We start from the raw sequence: 19161 nt of genomic DNA on the forward strand, positions 1-19161 counted from the left end.
TTGCCAGTAAATGGAAACGTTGGATCTGGAATTCTTAAAATTTTGTGAAACTAGAAATCACTTTTAAAAAGCATCAGCCGGTTATCTGAAGCAAGACAGGAACCTAAGTTTAAGGTTTGATGCCAGATGCTGGATCGAAATTTCATCAGTTAAGCCTTAGGATTTTTTCTTTCTTTCTTTCTTTCTTTCTTTCTTTCTTTCTTTCTTTCTTTCTTTCTTTCTTCCTTTCTTTTCTTTCAATTTTTCTTTAAAATTTATTTATTTTTGAGAGACAGAGAGAGACTGAGCATAAGCGGGGGAGGGCCAAAGGGGGGGGGGGGTGGAGACACAGAATACGAAGCAGGCTCCAGGCTCTGAGCTGTCAGCACAGGGCCCGACGTGGGCTCAAATCCACAGACCATGAGATCATGACCTGCCCGAAGTCGGAAGCTTAACCAATTGAGCCACTCAGGTGCCCCTATTTATTTGTTTTTAATGTTCATTTACTATATTTTGAGAGAGAGAGAGAGAGAGAGTATGAGTGGGGGAGAAGCAGAGAGAGAGAAAGGAGGAGAGAGAGAGAAAGAATTCCAAACAGGCTTCATGCTCAGTCCGACTTGGGCCTCGATCTCACAACTGTGAGACTGTGACCTGAACGGAAATCAAGAGTCAGATGCTTAACCAACTGAGCCATACAGCTGCCCAGAATAAGTGACAGGGATGAACTTCACAGTAGCTAAAACAGAAGAGGGAAAAGGAATTTATTAGTTTACCAACTGACTAGATAGAACTAAGTTCTAAGATGGGATCATCCTAACCCTCCCCCATCTCCACTCCCTATTTCCCTCAACACCCCCACTTCCAACTCCTGCTCCCCCCCTTCTTGCTCTGGTTTCCTTTGCTTACCTTCTCTGATGTGGTAGCAAAAGTGGCCTGGGGGTTCAAGTTTTCTACCATTGCATACTTACGTAGCCAGGAATAAACAATAAGGCCATCTCCCTTCTGCCATCTACATCAGGACTCTGGCTCAACTGAGGTCACATGCTCAGCCCCAACCCAATCTCCAAGTCCAGGGAATGGGATATTGGGACTGCCCAGTCTGCCCCTTTCAATAAGAAGGACAAAACCATTGATCGATAGCCTTCCTACAAAAGCAGGGAGGTAAGGATGAGTATTTCCCAAAAGGGAATTATGTGATCCAGACCAAAGCTTTAATAATCATGTAAGAATAAGGACGATAATTGGCATGAACTATTCTAGGTATCTCTACCTCAATGCCTATGCTCTCCCCATCTCCCCACTTCCCAGTTTTTTTGAGATATAATTGACATATAACATTGTACTAGTTTAAGGTGCACAATATCCTGATCTGATACATGTATATATTGCAAAATGATTACCACAAAAGGTTAGTTACCATCCATCACCTCACAGAGATACCATTTTTTTTCTTGTGATAAGAACTTTCAAGATTTACTCTCTTAGCAAATTTTCAAATATACAATACACTATCATTAACTGTCGTCACTATGCTGTACATTACATCCCTGGAACTTATTTATGTTGTAACTAGAAGTTTGTACATTTTGACTGCCTTCACCCATTTCACGCCCACCCTCCACCTCTGGTAACCACCAACCTGTTCCCTATATCTATGAGTCTGGTTTTTGTAGATTCTACCTAAAAGGGAGATTACATACTATCTCTTTTTTCTTTCTGATTTATTTCACTTAGCATAATGCCCTCAAAGCCCTCAAGATCCTCAAGGTCTATCCATGTTGTTGCAAATGGCAGGATTTCCTTCCTTTTTAATGGTTGAATAATATTCTATTGCACATATGTACTACGTTTTCTTTATCCATTCATCCTTCAATGGACACCTAGATTGTTTCCATGTCTTGGGCATTGTAAATAATGCTACAATAAACACAGGGGTGCAGATGCTGTGCTCTTTTTTAATTGAAATTTTTATGGAGATTATCATAGATTTAGCCAAAGTTTTAAGAAGGAATAGAGAGAGATCTTATGTACCTTTGACCTGGGTATATATGGTTAAATTTTTCGTAACTATAGTACAACATTATAAGTAGTATACTGATAATGATAACTTACCAGTTTTATGCAGATTTGCCCAATTATATCTGTACTTATATGTATTCATTTCCATACATTTTATCATCTCATTTTCCTTTTTTTAAAATGTGTTTTTAAATTTATTGTTGAAAGTGAGAGAGAGACAGACAGACAGAACGTGATTGGGGGAGAGGCAGAGACAGAGGGAGACACAGAATCTGAAGCGGGCTCCAAGCTGTCAGTACAAACACCAACACAGGACTCGAACCCATGAACTGCAAGATCATGACCTGAGCTGAAGTTGGATGCTTAACCGACGGAGCCACCCAGGCACCCCTCATTTTCCTTTTAATTGCATTGTATGACTTTCACATCATGGGTAGACAATCAAATTCAAGGCATGGTTTCATTAAATGACTAGAAATGGCCAATGTCTCTACTGAGATTGCTCTTTAACAAACCAGATCACGGTCATCGCAGTCATGTTTTCCCTGTGGGCAGAAATGAGCTCAGTGTTTTATAGTGGTCTGGGAAGAGGTAGCTGAAAACCTATCAGACAACAGTTTGTTCTACCTACTACATATCATAAGGTGATGACTTAAGTATCTCTTAATAAATGATCTTCAATAAATGTTAGATGTGAGCATGAGCCATATTTTGTGGTCTCTGATACACTGAAAACTTTAACTTTTGGATAGAGGTAGGAATCAGGCCAAGAGGACTCAGGGCTAGGAAGATACTCTCCCATGGATGGAACAGGCCTGACCAGAGGAATAAGAGACTTTGGCAGGGAAGAGGAATCATTTGCAAAGTTCTGAAGTCAGAAGAACAAAGACAAGCCCATGTGGAAAACTGGACCCATGTTTGGTTTGGTGAGAAATCACCAAAGGCTGGGAAAGCTGGTAGGACAGGGATGCCTGGAAAGGTAAGAGCAGGAAACGATGGAGGTCCTCCACCCATCCATAGATAGTTGTGCAAGTGTCCTGGGGGATTTAGGCAGAGAAAAATACCCATGAAGTCATCTTTGACATTTGCTGACATGTCTATGGTCTCTGGAAGCCAGGTGGTGGTGTTTTCCTCCTCCCTCCATTCCTTCCTTCTTTCCTTCTTTCCTTCCTTCCTTCTTTCCTCCCTCCCTTCCTTCCTCCCTTCCTCCCTTCCTCCCTTCCTCCCTTCCTTCCTTCCTTCCTTCTTCCTTCCTTCCTCCTCCATCCCTTGCTTCCTTCTTTCCTCCCTCCCTTCCTTCCTCCCTCCCTCCCTTCCTTCCTTCCTTCCTTCTTCCTTCCTTCCTTCCTTCCTTCCTTCCTTCCTTCCTTCCTTCCTTCCTTCTTCCCTCCCTCCCTCTTTCCCTTCCCTACCCTTAAAAAATTGAGATATAATTGACATACAATAAACTGTTCATATTTAAAGTACACAATTTGATAAATTTAGACATATGTATGCACCCAGGAAACCATCACCACAATCAAGATGGTAAACATGTCCTTCATCCCCGAAAGTTTCCATGTCCCCCTTTCTAATCCTTCCCCCACCTGCTGCAGGTAACCACTGATCTATCTGTATCGCTATAGATTGGTTTGCATTTTCTAGAATTTTAAATATATGAATCATACAGCATGCACTGGTTTTTGTCTGGCTCTTTCATTCACCATAATTATTTTGAGACTCAACCATGCTGTTGTGTCTATCAACATTCCATTTTTTTAAGACTTTATTTTTGGGGTGCTTGGGTGACTCATGTGGTTAAACGTCCAACTCTCGATTTCGGATCAGGTCATCATCTCAGCGTTGTGAAATTGAGACCCACGCTCAATGTGGAACCTGCTTAATATTCTCTCCCTCTCTTTCTCTCTGTCTCTCTCTCTCCCTCTGCCCCTCCCCACTCTCTCTATTTGAAAAACAGTACTTTTAAGTAATCTCTACACCTAACACGGGGCTCAAACTCACAACCCTGAGATCAAGAGCCCCATTCTCCACTGACTGAGCCAGCCAAGCACCTCTCAAGGCACTTAAAAAAAATTGTTTAAATGTTAATTTATTTTTGAGAGAGAGTGGGGAAGGGGGTGGGGGAGAGAGAGGGAGAGAGAGAGAATCCCAAGCATGCTCCACACCCATGAACTGTGAGATCATGACCTGAGTCGAAATCAAGAGTCAGATGCTTAACTGACTGGGCCACCCAGGCGCCCCCCTCTCAATGGACCCTGTAATGGCTGAGTGGTATTCCACTGTGTGGCTACATCCGAGCTTGCTTAGCCATTTGTCCAGGGCTTGCTTTATTGACCAGGGAAACCTTTGCCAAAGCTGAGAGCCCTAATGTCCAGCCACCCTGGGTTCCCCATGAGGTCCCCTCAGTGCTATGCTCCCTCACCGTCTTCACCCCTTCCCACTCTCAGCGTCCTCCAGGTAACGAATGCCAGGAACACATCTGCATTCCTTTTCCAAGGCTGCTGTAACAATTGCAGGTGGCTTACAACCAAAGGAACTTGTTCTGCCACGTTCTGGAGCCCAGAAGTCTGAAAGGAAGGTGTTGGCGGGGCCTCCTCCCTCTGAAGGCTCTAGGGGAGGATGCCTTTGTGACTCTCCTAGCTTGTGGGGGCTCCAGGCATTCCTTGGCTTGTGGCCGTATCACTTCAATCTCCGCCTCCATCTCCACATGGTCTGCTCCCCTGTTTTCCTGTGTCTCCTCCTTTTCTGTCTCTTACAAGAAAAGCTATTCTTGAATTTAGGGCCTATCCTGATCCAGGATGGTCTCGTTTTGAGATCTGCACTTTAATTACACCTGCAGAGACCTTTATTCCAATTAGGGTCACTCCACTTCTCTGGCTTCCTTTCCTTCTGCTTTCCATAGCTCCTCCTGAACATCGGGTCCGATGATAGACCCAGTTTCAGGCTGTTTTCCCCAGCTTCTGAGCTAAGTGTGATCAGGTGCCATGAAGAGCATCTACCCAGCCCTAGAGTAAGCCCTTTCTCACTCCCTCATACAGAAATGTCCCATTGTTCCCCATGGTGTGCATTACCCTTTGTTGTGACAAGTATTAGACCCACTTTGTTCAACTACAGGTGCTGGAATGGGCTGACCAGTGCCCCTTCCCCAGGTATGTCCACCTGGAACCTCAGAATGGAGGTTGGCCAACCTGGAAGGTCAGAGGCTGGGACAGATCCTCTTTAACCCACCTGAATCACTTTTAGCTTAGACGTTGGGACAGACTACCCTTTATATGGCTTGTCATTGGACTGTGATGGAGCAGCCAGGGAAGCAGAAGCAAAGGAAGCCAGAGGGCAGTTGTGACCAAGAATATGCACTCATCTGGGTACAGAGGGCCCTTGTCTGCTGTGGCCACCACACATACAGGTTCCTGGCATGCAGTAGGTCCTGTTTAAATACTTAGTGGATGAACAGATAAGAACCTCAGACCCAATTTTTTTTCTTTCTCATTACTCCTGCAGGAGGGGTCCCAATAGAGAAGCTGGCAGCCTATAGCTCATCCAAGGCAGCTCTGACCATGTTTTCAGCAGTCATGAGACAAGAGCTTTCCAAATGGGGAGTTAAAGTCTCTGTCATCCAGCCTGGAGGCTTCAAAACAAGTAAGTGTCTCAGTTCAGGGGCCCCTCAGCGTTCATCCGGGACGGGATTCTGAGGGTCCTTTGTTCTGACAGAGCTCAAACCAAACTCCTCAGTGGTTGGCCAAAGAGGAGTTGGGATAGATGGGCCTCTTTTAATAATAAAAGGGCAGGGGCGCCTGGGTGGCTCAGTCGGTTAAGTGTCCGACTTCGGCTCAGGTCATGATCTCACGGTCTGTGAGTTCGAGCCCCGCGTCGGGCTCTGTGCTGACAGCTCAGAGCCTGGAGCCCGTTTCAGATTCTGTGTCTCCCTCTCTCTCTGCCCCTCCCCCATTCATGCTCTGTCTCTCTCTGTCTCAAAAATAAATAAACGTCAAAAAAAAATTAAAAAAAATAATAATAAAAGGGCAGGGTGCCCGGGGGGAGGGGGGGGCTCAGTCGGTTCGGTTTCTGACTTTGGCTCAGGTCATGGTCTCATAATTCGCGAGTTCAAGCCCCCGCATTGGGCTCTGTGCTGACAGCTCAGAGCCTGGGGCCTGCTTCAGAGTCTGTGTCTTTCTCCCCCATTCACACTCTGTCACTCTCTGTCTCAAAAATAAAAATAAACATTAAAAAAAATAATAAAAGGGCAAGTGCCAGGTTCTTCAGCGTACAGTTGTTCCCCTGCATCAGTTCCACAAAGGAATTTAGTTTTGATGTCATATAGTTTTCTTTTTTTAAAATTTTTAAATGTTTTTATTCATTTTTGAGAGAGAGAGAGACAGAGACAGAGCATGAGGAGTGGGGGAGGGGCAGAGAGAGAGGGAGAACAGAATCTGAAGCAGACTCCAGGCTCTGAGCCATCAGCACAGACCCCGATGCGGGGCTTGAACTCATGGACCACAAGAACATGACCTGAGCTGACATCAGGTGCTTAATTGACTGAGCCCCCCAGGAGCCCCTTTAAAGATTTTATTTCTAAATGATCTCTACACCCAATGCGGGGCTCAAACTTTCAACCTCTGAGACCAAGAGTTACATGCTGTACAGACTGAGCCAGCCCAGTGCTCCTTATTTTTATTTTTAAAATTAATTCATTTTTTTAAGATTTAAAAAAAATTTTTTAAGTAATCTCGACACCCAATGTGGGGCTCAAACTCACAACCCTGAGCCCAAGAGTCGCATGCTCCACTGACTGAGCCAACCACGCACCCCACCCCACACTCATTTTTTTTAATTGAGAAATATATACACACAGAGTTTAACAAATTACTTTAAAAACTCATGCACTTAACAGCCAGATCAAAAAATAAAGCATTGCCAGCGCCCAGAAGTGCCCATATGATCTCCGTCCAGTCCTAGTCTTCCCCATCCTCAACGTATAATCACTTTCTTATTTTTTGTAGCAATTGTTCATTTGCTTTTCTTTGCAGTGTTACATACATGCATGCATCACAAACAATAGGATTTGGCTTTACTGGTTATGGAACTTTGAATGGAATCAGCATGTATGTATTCTCGTGTCTGCTTTTCTCACTCAACATTGCTTTCACGGTTCATCTGTGTGGTTTGTACCTGCAGCTCACTCATTTTCAGTACTCTGTGAACATGCCATGATTTTTCTATCACTGATGGGATATTTGGGTCACCTTGGGACAATTATGAACAATTCAGCTATGAACCCTTTGGCACGTGACACATTCGGTGCTGTACATGTATGTGATTTTTCCAGTGTCACGTTCCCAGGAGTGGAATGACTAGTTCATGGGGTTTAATCGTCTTCAGCTTTCGTGGATAATACAAAACCATTTTTAAAAATATTATTCCAGGGGTGCCTGGCTCAGTTGGTTGAGGATCCAACTCTTGTTTTCAGCTCAGGTTCATGATCTCAGGGTCATGAGATCAAGCCCCATGTTGGACTCTGCACTGAGCACGGAGCCTGCTTAAGATTCTCTCTCTGTCTCTCTCTCTCTTGCTCTCTCTCTCTCTCTCTGCCTCTCTCCCCTGCTCATGCTCTCTAAAACAAACAAACAAAACAACAAACAACAATAATAATAGTAATAAAATAAAATAAATATTAAAAAAATATTGTTCTAGAGGCACCTGACTAGCTCATTCAGAAGAGTATGTGACTTTTGATCTCGGGGTCTTGAGTTTGAGTGCCATGTTGGGTGTAGAGATTACTTAAATAAACAAAACTTTAAAAAATTTTTTAAAAATATTGTTCCAATTTATACTCCTGTCCTTCCCATATAGGTCCTAATCTGTATGACAGCACTGAGCGGTATGCTTAATTGACATCATTTGGCAGGTGTGTGGGGTGGGTGATACATACTTGTGGGTATGTGACACACTTTGGTGATTGGCAATCTGAAAACAGATCTCTAGGTGCAGTGCTCAGTCCTCTCTTTCTATGAGGCTGCCCTCAGTCTAAAGGTGATCCTGATGGGCTCTCTCAAGGCAAGAGGCCAGACAGTGGAAGGCTGAGGACTCAAGTTTGGAGAAGGATGCTCAAAGCTGGGGTGGGGTGGAGGGTGGGGGGCACAAGAAGAGGAATCTTCAGAGAGAAAAAGAGCTTCTGAAGACATTCAAAGAGACATACCATATTTTTTAGTTCCTGCAATAGAAATAGCTAAGATTCCATGACTAGCAGGTTTTAAGCACTTTACATACACAATTTCACTTAATCCTCACCTAGGAGGTAGGCATTGTAATGATGTGGTTTGAAGTGTTGGGGTTCAGAACCAAAGGTCATGAAAGAATTCTGAAAAAGAAAGTTTTCAGTGCAAAAAGGTGGTCTTATTAAAGCACTGGACCTGTGGGCAGAAAGAGCTGTACTCAGGTTGTGAGGAATGACTGATTATATACTTCGAAGTTAGGGAGGTAAGGACAAAGGAAGTATCCAAAAGGATTTTCATTTGTTAAAGACTTATAGGATCCTGGAGATCTGACTATCATCAAGCTAAGGTTGCTTTTGGCTTCTAGCCAAGTATTAACATTAAGATGGAGACTTCCAGGAGGAATGGGATACTCTGCCTGCCTAAAGTATTTTATTTGTCAATGGGCTGCAGGTTAGAAGGCAACTTAATTTTATGTACATTTCTTTTGCCTTGTTTTCCACATCATTCCCCCCTGAACAATTTTGACCCTTAAATCTTTAAGGTTGTTGAGGGTGGAAGGTCTTACCTTCTGTAACTTCTTCCTGCTGAGTAGGGGCATAGAGATGTCCCTACCTATGGGTCAACATTGGTCAAGTGGGGAATTTCTATATAGGGGTACCAAAGGCCAAGGTAGCCAATCCAAGGTAGACAACATATATAAATCTCCTTGAGTAGAAAGGATCATTTATCAGCTGGAAGTTATGTCCGTGAAGGAGTCTTGGCACCAGGCAGGGAGACATCAGAGAAGACAAGAAAATAAGGTTAATATTATTTGGAGAAAGGGAAGCCTGAATAAAAGGCTTTTGATAGTTGCCCAAAATGTTCCTCTAGTCCAGGAGTTTAACCAATCACTAAAGGAAAGAGACCGATAGTTTAATGTGCCAATTTGAGTATTTATAGCTTTTAGCAATCCTGCTACATGCTTGTGATATCTGGAATATATGTACAACATTCTGTTTTTATGATAGCACATGTTCCAGCCTGTGCAGTAGTTAAAATATCTAATGCCATTTGGAGAGTCATTTACGGCCTTAATTGTGTAGCAAGTGGCATTAGCCATCACCTGCTGTTTTGTTTAGCAAGCAGTCAGGTAATTAATAAGAGGCACCTTTATGAAAACAAAAGAAAAATATAAGTTAATGGGTAGAGCAAATTATAAACCCAGTGTCTGAGTCCTGAGTGCTGCCAGGGAGAAGATTTTTAGATGTCAAGCTCTAAACATCCTCAGATAGAGTGGAAACAGGTGGCTGAATAGTATGGGTTTTTCTGGTTTGTAATTCAAATGTCTCTGCTGATCCTTTTGAATGGCCCATATAAATGGGGGAAAGGAAAATGAGAAAGAAATGTACAACCATCATTTTCATTTAAAGAGAAGTCTGAAGTCTTCCACAGGTTCACAAGAATAAGAAGGCACCCTTAGCTGGCACACTGGATTCCTATGAGGAATGTAGAGGGTTGTTGTTGTTGTTGTTGTTTATTTTATTTTAGAGAGAGAGAGCACAAATTGGGGAGAGAGGCAGAGGGAGAAAGATGGAGTCTTGAGCAGGCTTCATGCTCAACTTAGAGCCTGATGTGGGACATGATCCCTTGACCCTGGAATCATGATATGAACCGAAATCAAGAGTTGGATGTTCAACCAACTGGCTGAGCCACCCAAATGCCCCAGGCAGATACAGATTTAATTTTTGAGTCCACGAGGAATGTCCTTCTAATTTTATGGCTGTGGGAGTATGACCCAGTAGGGGCCTTTTCATTTCAGAATTAAATCTTCTGCTGTATTAGACTTTCAATTCTTTAAATAAACCTTGTCTCCTGGGTTTATATGTGGGTTGCTAGTAACTGTCAGATCAGGTTTAGGGAGGATATAGTTTGCATATTCATTTAAAGAGATTTATGAATTAAAACCTGGCCTCAAGTAAATAATTTCAATTTTTTTTAACACTTATTTATTTTTGAGAGACATAGAGACAGAGCACAAGTGGGAGAGGGGCAGAGAGAGGGAAACACAGAATCCAAAGCAGGCTCTAGGCTCTGAGCTGTCAGCACAGAGCCTGACAAGGGGCTTGAACCCACGAAAAGTGAATAATTTAATAAAACACTATAGTCTTTACCTACTGGTAAGTACCTATAGTGAGAAAAGGCTTTTCATATACAATGGTTGGGGAAATCCATCCCATTTTCCAGTTGTTCAAATAATTGTATGCCCGTGGGTCTTGTTATTATCCCCACAGAATAACAAGCAAGATGGTCCTATACATGGGCTATTTCTCTGAAGTTTACCTCCAGTTGTCCAGCAGCAGTTTTTAGGGCTTTTAGGGAAAAGGCAGTTTTAGTTTTTAATGACTTTAAATCAAGAGAATGGAAGAAGATTGGAAACCTAACTCAGGGAGAGTCTTAGCCAAATATTTGAGGAAACCAGAAGAATTCAGCATCTAGTCTAGTTTATAATAAGTGGTATTAAAATTTAATATCTACGAAGATGTGTTATTGAAACCTAATTTTTCTCTGTAATTGCCCTCATTTCCAGAAATAGCCAAATAACTACTAATTCATTTGTAAAAACAAATCCAATTTTAACAAACTCGGCCTAATTACTTACACAAGCTCAGCAAGGATAGTGATTGATCCTATGGATCTTTTAAAATCTGCTTTGTTGGAACATTTTATAAGGAATCTCTAGATTTGAACTTTTGTAACCTCTCTAGGCCAGAAGCCAAGCCAAGTACTTGCCATCAGACATGCCTGCAATACCTGTAGATTTGGGTGAATTCCTCTTCATGAGGTCCCCATGCCAGGGGAAGTGACATTCTTTCCTCACGTGGTAAGGCTGCTGGAAACTCTGTAAGCAAGGCATCAGGCCAACATTTCCAAGGGGCTTTATTTTGCCACGTTTCATAAAGTCAACCCTAGTTCCTTAAAGCTGTCGGGTCATATCTGTCTATGCATGTCTCTTAAATAGGACATTCCAGCCAAAGCCTTGGGAAAATAACCAATATTTCTAATGGTGTCCTGTTACAAGGAGAACATAGTCTTATTGAACTTCTGCAAATAACTGTAGTTGCCATGAAGGAAAGAACCCTCACTGAGAGTTTTCGAATTTCAGAGGGTACAGGTAGGGAGAAAAGTTAAATGCTTTAATTTGTTCACCAATGAATACTTTATCACACTTCTGAAAGTCATAGATATCTTAAGAGAAAACTTCCTTAATCTGGGAGAGCAAACATTAGAGAGCCGGCAATGTTTCAAACGAGAGTCACAAAAACTAACAACTATCATCATCTTCCTTAATTTACTTAAAGTTACTAATTCTTGTTCAGTTTGAATGCAACTTTTTAGTTAGTTCTCGAAATTCTTACCAATTTTAGTTTTATGATTTTAAAGATATCAAAAACCTGTATTTGTCAAAAGCCCTTTCTATGAGTCTCCTTGAAGATGAAACATGTTTTGCAAGAGATTAAGAACAAGAACTATAAATGACAAAAGACTCAACAATCGCCATGGTTAAAGATTTGATTAGAGTTCATTACAGCTGGCAAGGAAATCCAGTTATTTCTGTGACACAGAACTCTTCAATAATTAGAATATTAAGTAATAGTCTTATACCAGAACATATTAAAACATGTTAAAACTTTAGGAATTTCATCTCTGGAATAGTTATAGCATTTACCCAAACAATACCTAAGGCTTATTATTTGTTTAACAATGCTTCCAGAGTCACTTAACATACCAAATAAAAAGGCCTAATTAGTCAAAAAGATTTCATTGACAGTTTAAATACTGGGAAGTGTGTTAAAAAACCTCAGAAAGTTATAAAGCACATGCCTAAATAAGACCACAGGTCATTACAAAATTTAACACTTAATTATTAAAAAAACTTTTTTTAATGTTTATTTACTTTTGAGAGAGAGACAGAGTGCAAATGTGGGAGAGGAAGAGAGTGCAGGAGACATAGAATCCGAAGTAGGCTCCAGGCTCTGAGCTGTCAGCACGGAGCTTGATGTGGGGCCCAAACTCACGGACTGTGAGATCATTACCTGAGCCGAAGTTGGACACTTAACCGACTGAGCCACCCAAGCACCCCAAAACTTAATTATTTATTTAACCAAGGTGGCAATACAAGATTCCAAAGGCAAAAGTGTCTGGTTATACAGTTGTTAGCAAAACTCAGCTCCTATAGTATTGAGAAGTTTTAACTGTGTAATCAAAGACCTGATAAAGACAAAACATAAAAGTTTTGATTTTCTGGACAGACAGAAGAGAAAAAAATAAAAACATGTTGTTTACATTTTCTTATCAAGAGCAGATCAACAATCCAAGAAAACTTTGTCTTTTGAACAAAGAGAAAAGAAGAATTTCAACCTTATACCTATATACTTTTAAAATCCATTAATTTCAACCTGAGTCCTGACCACATATAAAATTCCTTTGCAAAGATTTCCCTCCATAAACCTTCTACAGTAACTTTTAAAATTCATAGTTGCTTCCCTTATTTCCATCAGTCTCAAAGACATTTAGCAGAAGAATTTTAACTCTTAGAAGCCCAAGTCTCCAGTGAAAACTAAGTAGTAACCAATTGTGAACTGTTACACCAGAATTCTTTAGATGGCAAATTTATGAATCTATTAAGCACAAGACGTTTTCCGACAGACCCAAATATTCTTAGTTTCTCTGCAATAGGAAGCCAAAAGCACAAACCTATTTTTAGTAATCAGTTCTTCAGCACTCCATCCTATTTGGAAAAGCTTAGATGTCCAATGAATTCCATCCCATTTTATCATCCCAGCAAAACTTTATAAAGTTTCAGGTTACTAATGACTTTGAAAGCTATCTTAACAATTACCCCAGAAAACTTGGAGACAGACAAAATTAACCATCATTTTAAGTCATCTTTTTGCTGACAAATGGCAACAGAGATAACACGAGCTTATTTGACCTTCAGTAAACCTAGGTAGCATTAGAAGTTTCAATTAGTTTCAATACTGAATTATGTTCCCCCTGAGTCCACTTAAAAGTCAATCAATTTGTTCCCCATTGTTAATTTTTACCTGGGACACAGGTGGAGAAATCTGAAGTGGGCAGTGTAAGTCCAATGGGGGGGGGTCTCTGCCCTCCTTGACAGCGAGGGGAGGAGGAGGAACCAATGGCGCTGGAGGCACCCGGGATGCTACTGGAGCCAGTCGTGAAGGCTGTGCATGGAGGTGGTGCAGAAACAGGAGGAGGGGGAGGGGAAGGCAGAAGAGCCTTCCACTAAAGTGGAGGTCGGCAGTCCACGTCAGGCCAAAGAAGACAGGGAACTTCCTTGAAATTAAAGGCATTTTGGCAGTTGTTTGGGAATACTCCTTAAAGTCCCCAACCCAAGATAGACTTACCAGAGACAGTTGGTTCCAATTATAGCCATTAACCTGGGGAATGAAGGAGGGAGAAGCCCCCACATCTATTAGGAGGAGGAACAGAGAGAGAGTCAGTGTTTCTTTTGTCAGGGATGGGCTGTGTTTCCTCCAGCAACCTGGGTTTATTTGGAGGAGGCTTATTAGACAATTATCATCCAGTGTATCAGGAGGGGGTTTACTGGCCAAACACATTCTGCAAGAGGCTCTTAGGCAGGGTCCTCATTTAGGGCGGTGTGGGTCTGGACCTAGGGGTACTTCTATCCATTTCCCTGGTTTCCCACAGGAGAGATCTAACTTAGAGGTCACACTAAGGCCATGCAGTGTTACAGATCAGTCCTTTCTTAAGTTTTGCAATCTGAATTGTTTCCAGGGGGTTAATAGGCATTCCAAAGGAGAGTCCTTGGGAACTGAAGAGAGAAGATCCATTATCAAAAATCCCCTCTGATTCCCAGGTGGCGTCCCACACAGTAAATGTCATAGGTCCCTGTTGTCAAAGCGACCCAAGGTGTCCCTTGAACAAAACTGCTATGATCACCACCCTGCTGTAAAGTCCCCATAGGAAGGATGCTAGCATCCCTCTGCTTCCTCATCAAATCCTACACTACAAACAGGTGCCAGTGAATGGACTAAAATACCCTACCTTGCTGTGAAGGCCTTGAAGAACCCACCGTTTTTAACCCATGGAAAACATTAGAAAGGTTTTGACAAGGGGAAATTACCCAATTCTGTAGTTTAAGTAGTTAGTAGAGGACACTGATGGAAAACAGTAGAGATAGAAATCCATCATGGTCTAAGCGACATACCAACACAAGTAATCTTTATAGCCAACTTCTCTAGGAAATGGTCCTAGTTGGGCTTTCATTGAATTGGGTACTGGTTTCAGCTGGCTCTGAGTGGAGTTCTCGCATCCAGAAGAGGCTAGACCAGGGGATCACTTTAGACCAATGAGAGGAAGCTTCACACAGGAGTCTTAAGATCAGCAGCTGTGCTAGTCATTAGGTGGCTGTCCTGTGCCCAAGACAGACAGACAACTTTGTATAAGGACAGGAATAAAGAAAAGGCCTCAAGTTTCTGAGTCTTATTACCGTTCCTGCCTGGGTACTAACTTCCAGCCCAAAGGTAGGCTTTCTCCTCCTGGTAGGGTAGCCTTGGGCTAGAGGATCGCAGCCTGAGCAATCGACATGAAAATGTTCCAATAAGACCATACTCCTTGAAAAGCCCGATAGGAGAGCAAAGGGAGGAGAGAGGAAGGACTCGCCAAGTTTGCCCCGAGCCTCAGAGTCCAGGTGAAAAGACTCAAAGCCCCTCGTCAGGGCCCCAAAATGATGTGGAAAATTGTTGAGGCTCAGAGCTGAAGGTCAAGAAAGAATTCTTGAGACATGTTTGGTGCAAAAAAGGTGGTTTTATTAAAGCACGGGACAGGACCCGTGGGCAAAAAGAGCTGCACTGAGGTTGTGAGGGGAGACTGATTATACACTTGGAAGTTGGGGGAAGTAAAGACAAAGGAAGTTTCCAAAAGGATTTTCATGTGTTAAAGAAGACTTACGGGATCCTGGAGGCTTGGAATTTGCAAGCCAAGGTCGTTTTTTGCCTCTGGCAAAGCATTAACATCAACATTGGGAGTTTCTGGAGGAATTGTATATTTTGCCTGCCTGACGTATTTGCCAATGGGCTGCAGGTTATAAGGAAATTCAATTTTATGTACGTTTCTTTTGCCTTTGTTCCGCACATCAGTAATATTCCCATCTTGTAGGGAGAAAGCTGAGCCTCAGAGAAGTTGGGAAATTTCCCAAGTCACAGAGGTGGTATGAGTCAGAGATGGGATTTGGATCCAGGTGACCTCAACAATTTCATTGTGTATAGCCCCAAAGTGGCAGCTAGTGGGTGTCAAAAGTGGCAGATGAAAGTTGACAAACTTCTGGTGGCTTTGTCGCCAGTAAAGAGAGCCTTGAGGACTCTGCACAGGGTACTCACAAGAATGGTTAGAAAGTCCATGAGGTGTTTAGAGAGGAAGAGGAGAGGAAAAGGAATCCCTCACCTTGGAGAAAGCCGAGACGGGGAGAGGTAGCTGGAGGAACAATAGTTCACACAAACATGTTTTTCAAGACCCAGAAGCCTTGGGAGTAATTGTCAGTGTAATCATTTCTTTAAGTGTGGTATTGTGCTTTCATGAAAAGTAATGAGCAATTGAAATCCTTTTGCATTTTGGTGGGTATAATTGGATTTCACTGGCTTACATTTCACAGTCAGGCTCCCCCACAGACCCAATATCCGATATCCAGGAGTCGCTAAAGCTGGTAAACTAAGGCTCATCCCCATAGCAATCCCACAGCAATCCCACACTTTGCAGGAGGGAATGTGAGGTGCTGCATCCTTTGTGGAAAGTAATCTGGAAGTAGGTATTAAAATTCAGAATGCATGTGCCTTTTGACCACGCAGCCACACTGTGGAGGCTGCCTGCAGACGTAAAACGCTAAAATACAAAAGGATGTGTTATGCAAGACTGTTTATGGCAGCGTCACTGAAATGGTGAAATGTAGGAATGACTGGAAAGTCCTTTGACAGAGAAGTGGTTGCCTAAAAGCTGTTCAATGGGAAATTTCTGCTGCTCTGGTTTAAATCTATAGCCATTGACTTTTGGAGGCAGGTCTGTGATTTATTATTCAGCAAACAAACAAGCAAATCTTTGGAAAACCTGTATAGTATGATCCTTTGGGCATTTTGTTCCTGGTAAAATAAGATTAAACCAAAGCCTTTTTTTTTAAATTAAAAAAAATGTGTATTTATTTTTAAGAGAGAGAGAGAGAGAGAGAGAGTGAGAGAGAGAGAGAGAGAGAGAGAGAATGTGAGCGGGGGAAGGGCAGAGAGAGAGGAAGACACAGAATCTGAAGCAGCCTCCAGGCTCCAAGCTGTCAGTACACAGACCCGTGGGGGGCTCGTACTCATGAACTGTGAGATCCTGACCTGAGCCGAAGTCAGACTCTTAACTGACTGAGTCACCCAAGCACCCCCAAAGCCTTTTTTAAAAGTTTATTTATTTCTGACACAGAGAGAAAGAGAGAGATTGATTGATTGATTGATTGAGAGTGCAAGGGAGTAGGGGAGGGACAGAGAGAGAGTGGGAGAGAGAATCCCAAGTAGGCTCTGCATTGTCAGCTCAGAGCCAAACACAGGGCTCAAACTCAAACCGTGAGATCATTACCTGATCTGAAATCAAGAGTTGGACATTCAACTCACTGAGTCCCCCAAGCGGCCCTATGTATGTACATGGTTGTATAAACAAGGAAGGAACATAGAAAGACACACAAAACTCTAAGTTACCTTAGAAGAGATTAATTTTAAAAACATATACATCTCATTATTTACTTTATTTTACATAATGAACAGGCATTGCTATAATATTAAAGTAAATGTATATATAATTAAATTGTATATAATAAGCACCCATTGTTTCTATATCAAATATGTTTATATATTTAATTACATATAATTTATATGCTAAAATTTAAATGCATAAGTTATATATTGTTTAAAATTATATTTATTAAATAGATAGGATGATAGTTAACATTGTGTATTTAATTTTATACATAGAAGTTGGTATTGCTTCTATATTAAAAAATTATACATAAATGTATATACACATGTTCATACATATTATATATATTGTATACATTATATTTTATATTGTATATAATAATCATGAAAACAGATGTAATAGAATGTTTGTGTTAGCACTATTTGTAAGACCCCCAAATTGGAAACAACCCAAACGCCCATCACAGTATAATGGATAATTTGTGGCATATTTACACAATGGAAAACCACAACAATGAGAATGACCACACAATACATGGATGAATCTCAGAACGTAGTGTGATTCCATTTACATAATGTCCAATACCAAGCAAAACTGCTCCATCCTGGTCATTGGGACAGAGGATCCTGGGAAGGGGGTTGGGAGTGGAGGCTCCGAGGCTGGCTTGTTTTCTCTTTCTGCTGGTTACACAGGCTATTCAGCTTGTGGAAACCTAGACATGTGTGTACTTTTCCATATGAATGCTGAAAAGTGTATTACATACCATTATAAAGCTCATTTTTAAAAAAGCCATTTGGGAATGCCTGTCCTTCCCAACGGAAGCCAGTTCACAAGGGCCTGCTTCCCTGGTAGGGTCGGACACGTCTGGTCTGGCCTCCCCAGAATCTGAGCCTCCCTTCTTCTTGCATCACAGGTATCGCGGGCACGAGTGAAATGTGGAACAAGCTGGAGCAGGACATCCTGGACAACCTTACCCCCGAAGTGCTAGAGGACTATGGGCAGGACTATATCCTTGAGCAACGGGATTATCTCAAGTTCATCAGCGGGAGTACCAACACTGATATGTCCCCTGTGCTCCTGGACATCCGGCATGCCGTGTCTGCTAAGAGCCCCTTTGCCTTTTACTCTCCAGGGCCAATGGCTTATCCAATGCTCTGCTTTGTTTCATTTAGTCCTACTGGCGTATTTGATTATTTTAGCAAAAAGTTGCATCACTTTAGAGGTGGCATGCCCAAGGCGCTAACTAAGCAGGCCTAACTGAAGAACAAGGCATGTAGGCAAATATGTGAGGAGTGTTAGTCTTGGAATGAAAGGGAAACCTGAACTTCCCATTAAAGTTGTGGTTTCCTACCTTGTATTTCCTGTGAAGTCTGTTGGTTGAATAGGAATTAATGCTGAGAAGGCTGGTGGCTAGAAATGACCCCCATGACGAATGTGAATTGAGTGTCAGCCTGCTCTGCACACATACATTTCAGATATTCTCTCATCTAGTTCTCATTAGAGAACCATGGTAGGTATCTTCACCCCTACTTAACAGGTAAGGGAATGAAGGATCAGAGAAGTTAAGTTGCCCATTCATTGTCACACTGCTAGCAAAAGGCAGTTCAAATTGAAATCCAGGCTGGATCCCACTGCCTGCCAGAAGAGGAAGACAAAGAGATGACAGGAAAAATGAGATAGAGAAGGGAAAAAGAGGAAGAACCGGCAAGGGTCATAGTCAAATGGAGTTTTTCTCGCTGTGAATAGACAGCCTGCCGTAACTACTGTATTCAAGGTACTGGTTCAAGTGTGTAATCAGTGCTCTGTGCACCTCCTCTCCCTTCCTCTGTCTGGAGCCCTGGAGAAAATAGGATGAGGTTTCCCATCTCAAGCAGGCCCCAGTGGCCTTTTGGCAGACCCAGGGCATGTGAATGGCTGATTTAGCGTCCATAGTAACTATCACTTTCACCTTCCTCTGAGCATCCCAGGCTGGAAAAGCGAGCATCATTACCTAGAGAAATCAGCCAAAGGGAGCAAGCTCAGATACTAAGAGAGGTGGGGGTCAAGTTCACCTGCAGGGGGCAAAAGGGGAGGAGCTGGTGAACAGAAGGGACATGAAAGGAACCAGAAAAAATAGCAGCTTGACATGAGGGAAGCAGAAGTCCAGACATTATTCATTGCAAACCTCTCTTTGTCCCGTTTTCTGTCTAGAATGTGAAGG

At 42.2% G+C, this 19161-nt stretch overlaps 1 protein-coding gene across 1 annotated transcript in view; it reads left to right on the forward strand.

Annotated features, from left to right (window-relative positions):
- HSD17B2 (hydroxysteroid 17-beta dehydrogenase 2) overlaps positions 1–18318 on the forward strand; it is a 90018-nt gene extending 71700 nt beyond the window's left edge. The window contains exons 4-5 of the mRNA XM_019413071.2: positions 5500–5637; positions 17875–18318. Coding sequence (XP_019268616.1) covers positions 5500–5637; positions 17875–18218 — 482 coding nt within the window. The 3' untranslated portion in view covers positions 18219–18318. The remainder of the gene's footprint in view (positions 1–5499; positions 5638–17874) is intronic.
- The last annotated feature ends 843 nt before the right edge of the window (positions 18319–19161 follow it).

The sequence above is a fragment of the Panthera pardus genome, unplaced genomic scaffold (assembly GCF_024362965.1).
Source record: "Panthera pardus isolate Hobbes unplaced genomic scaffold, ASM2436296v1 HiC_scaffold_19, whole genome shotgun sequence".
Classification (NCBI taxonomy): Eukaryota; Metazoa; Chordata; class Mammalia; order Carnivora; family Felidae; genus Panthera; species Panthera pardus.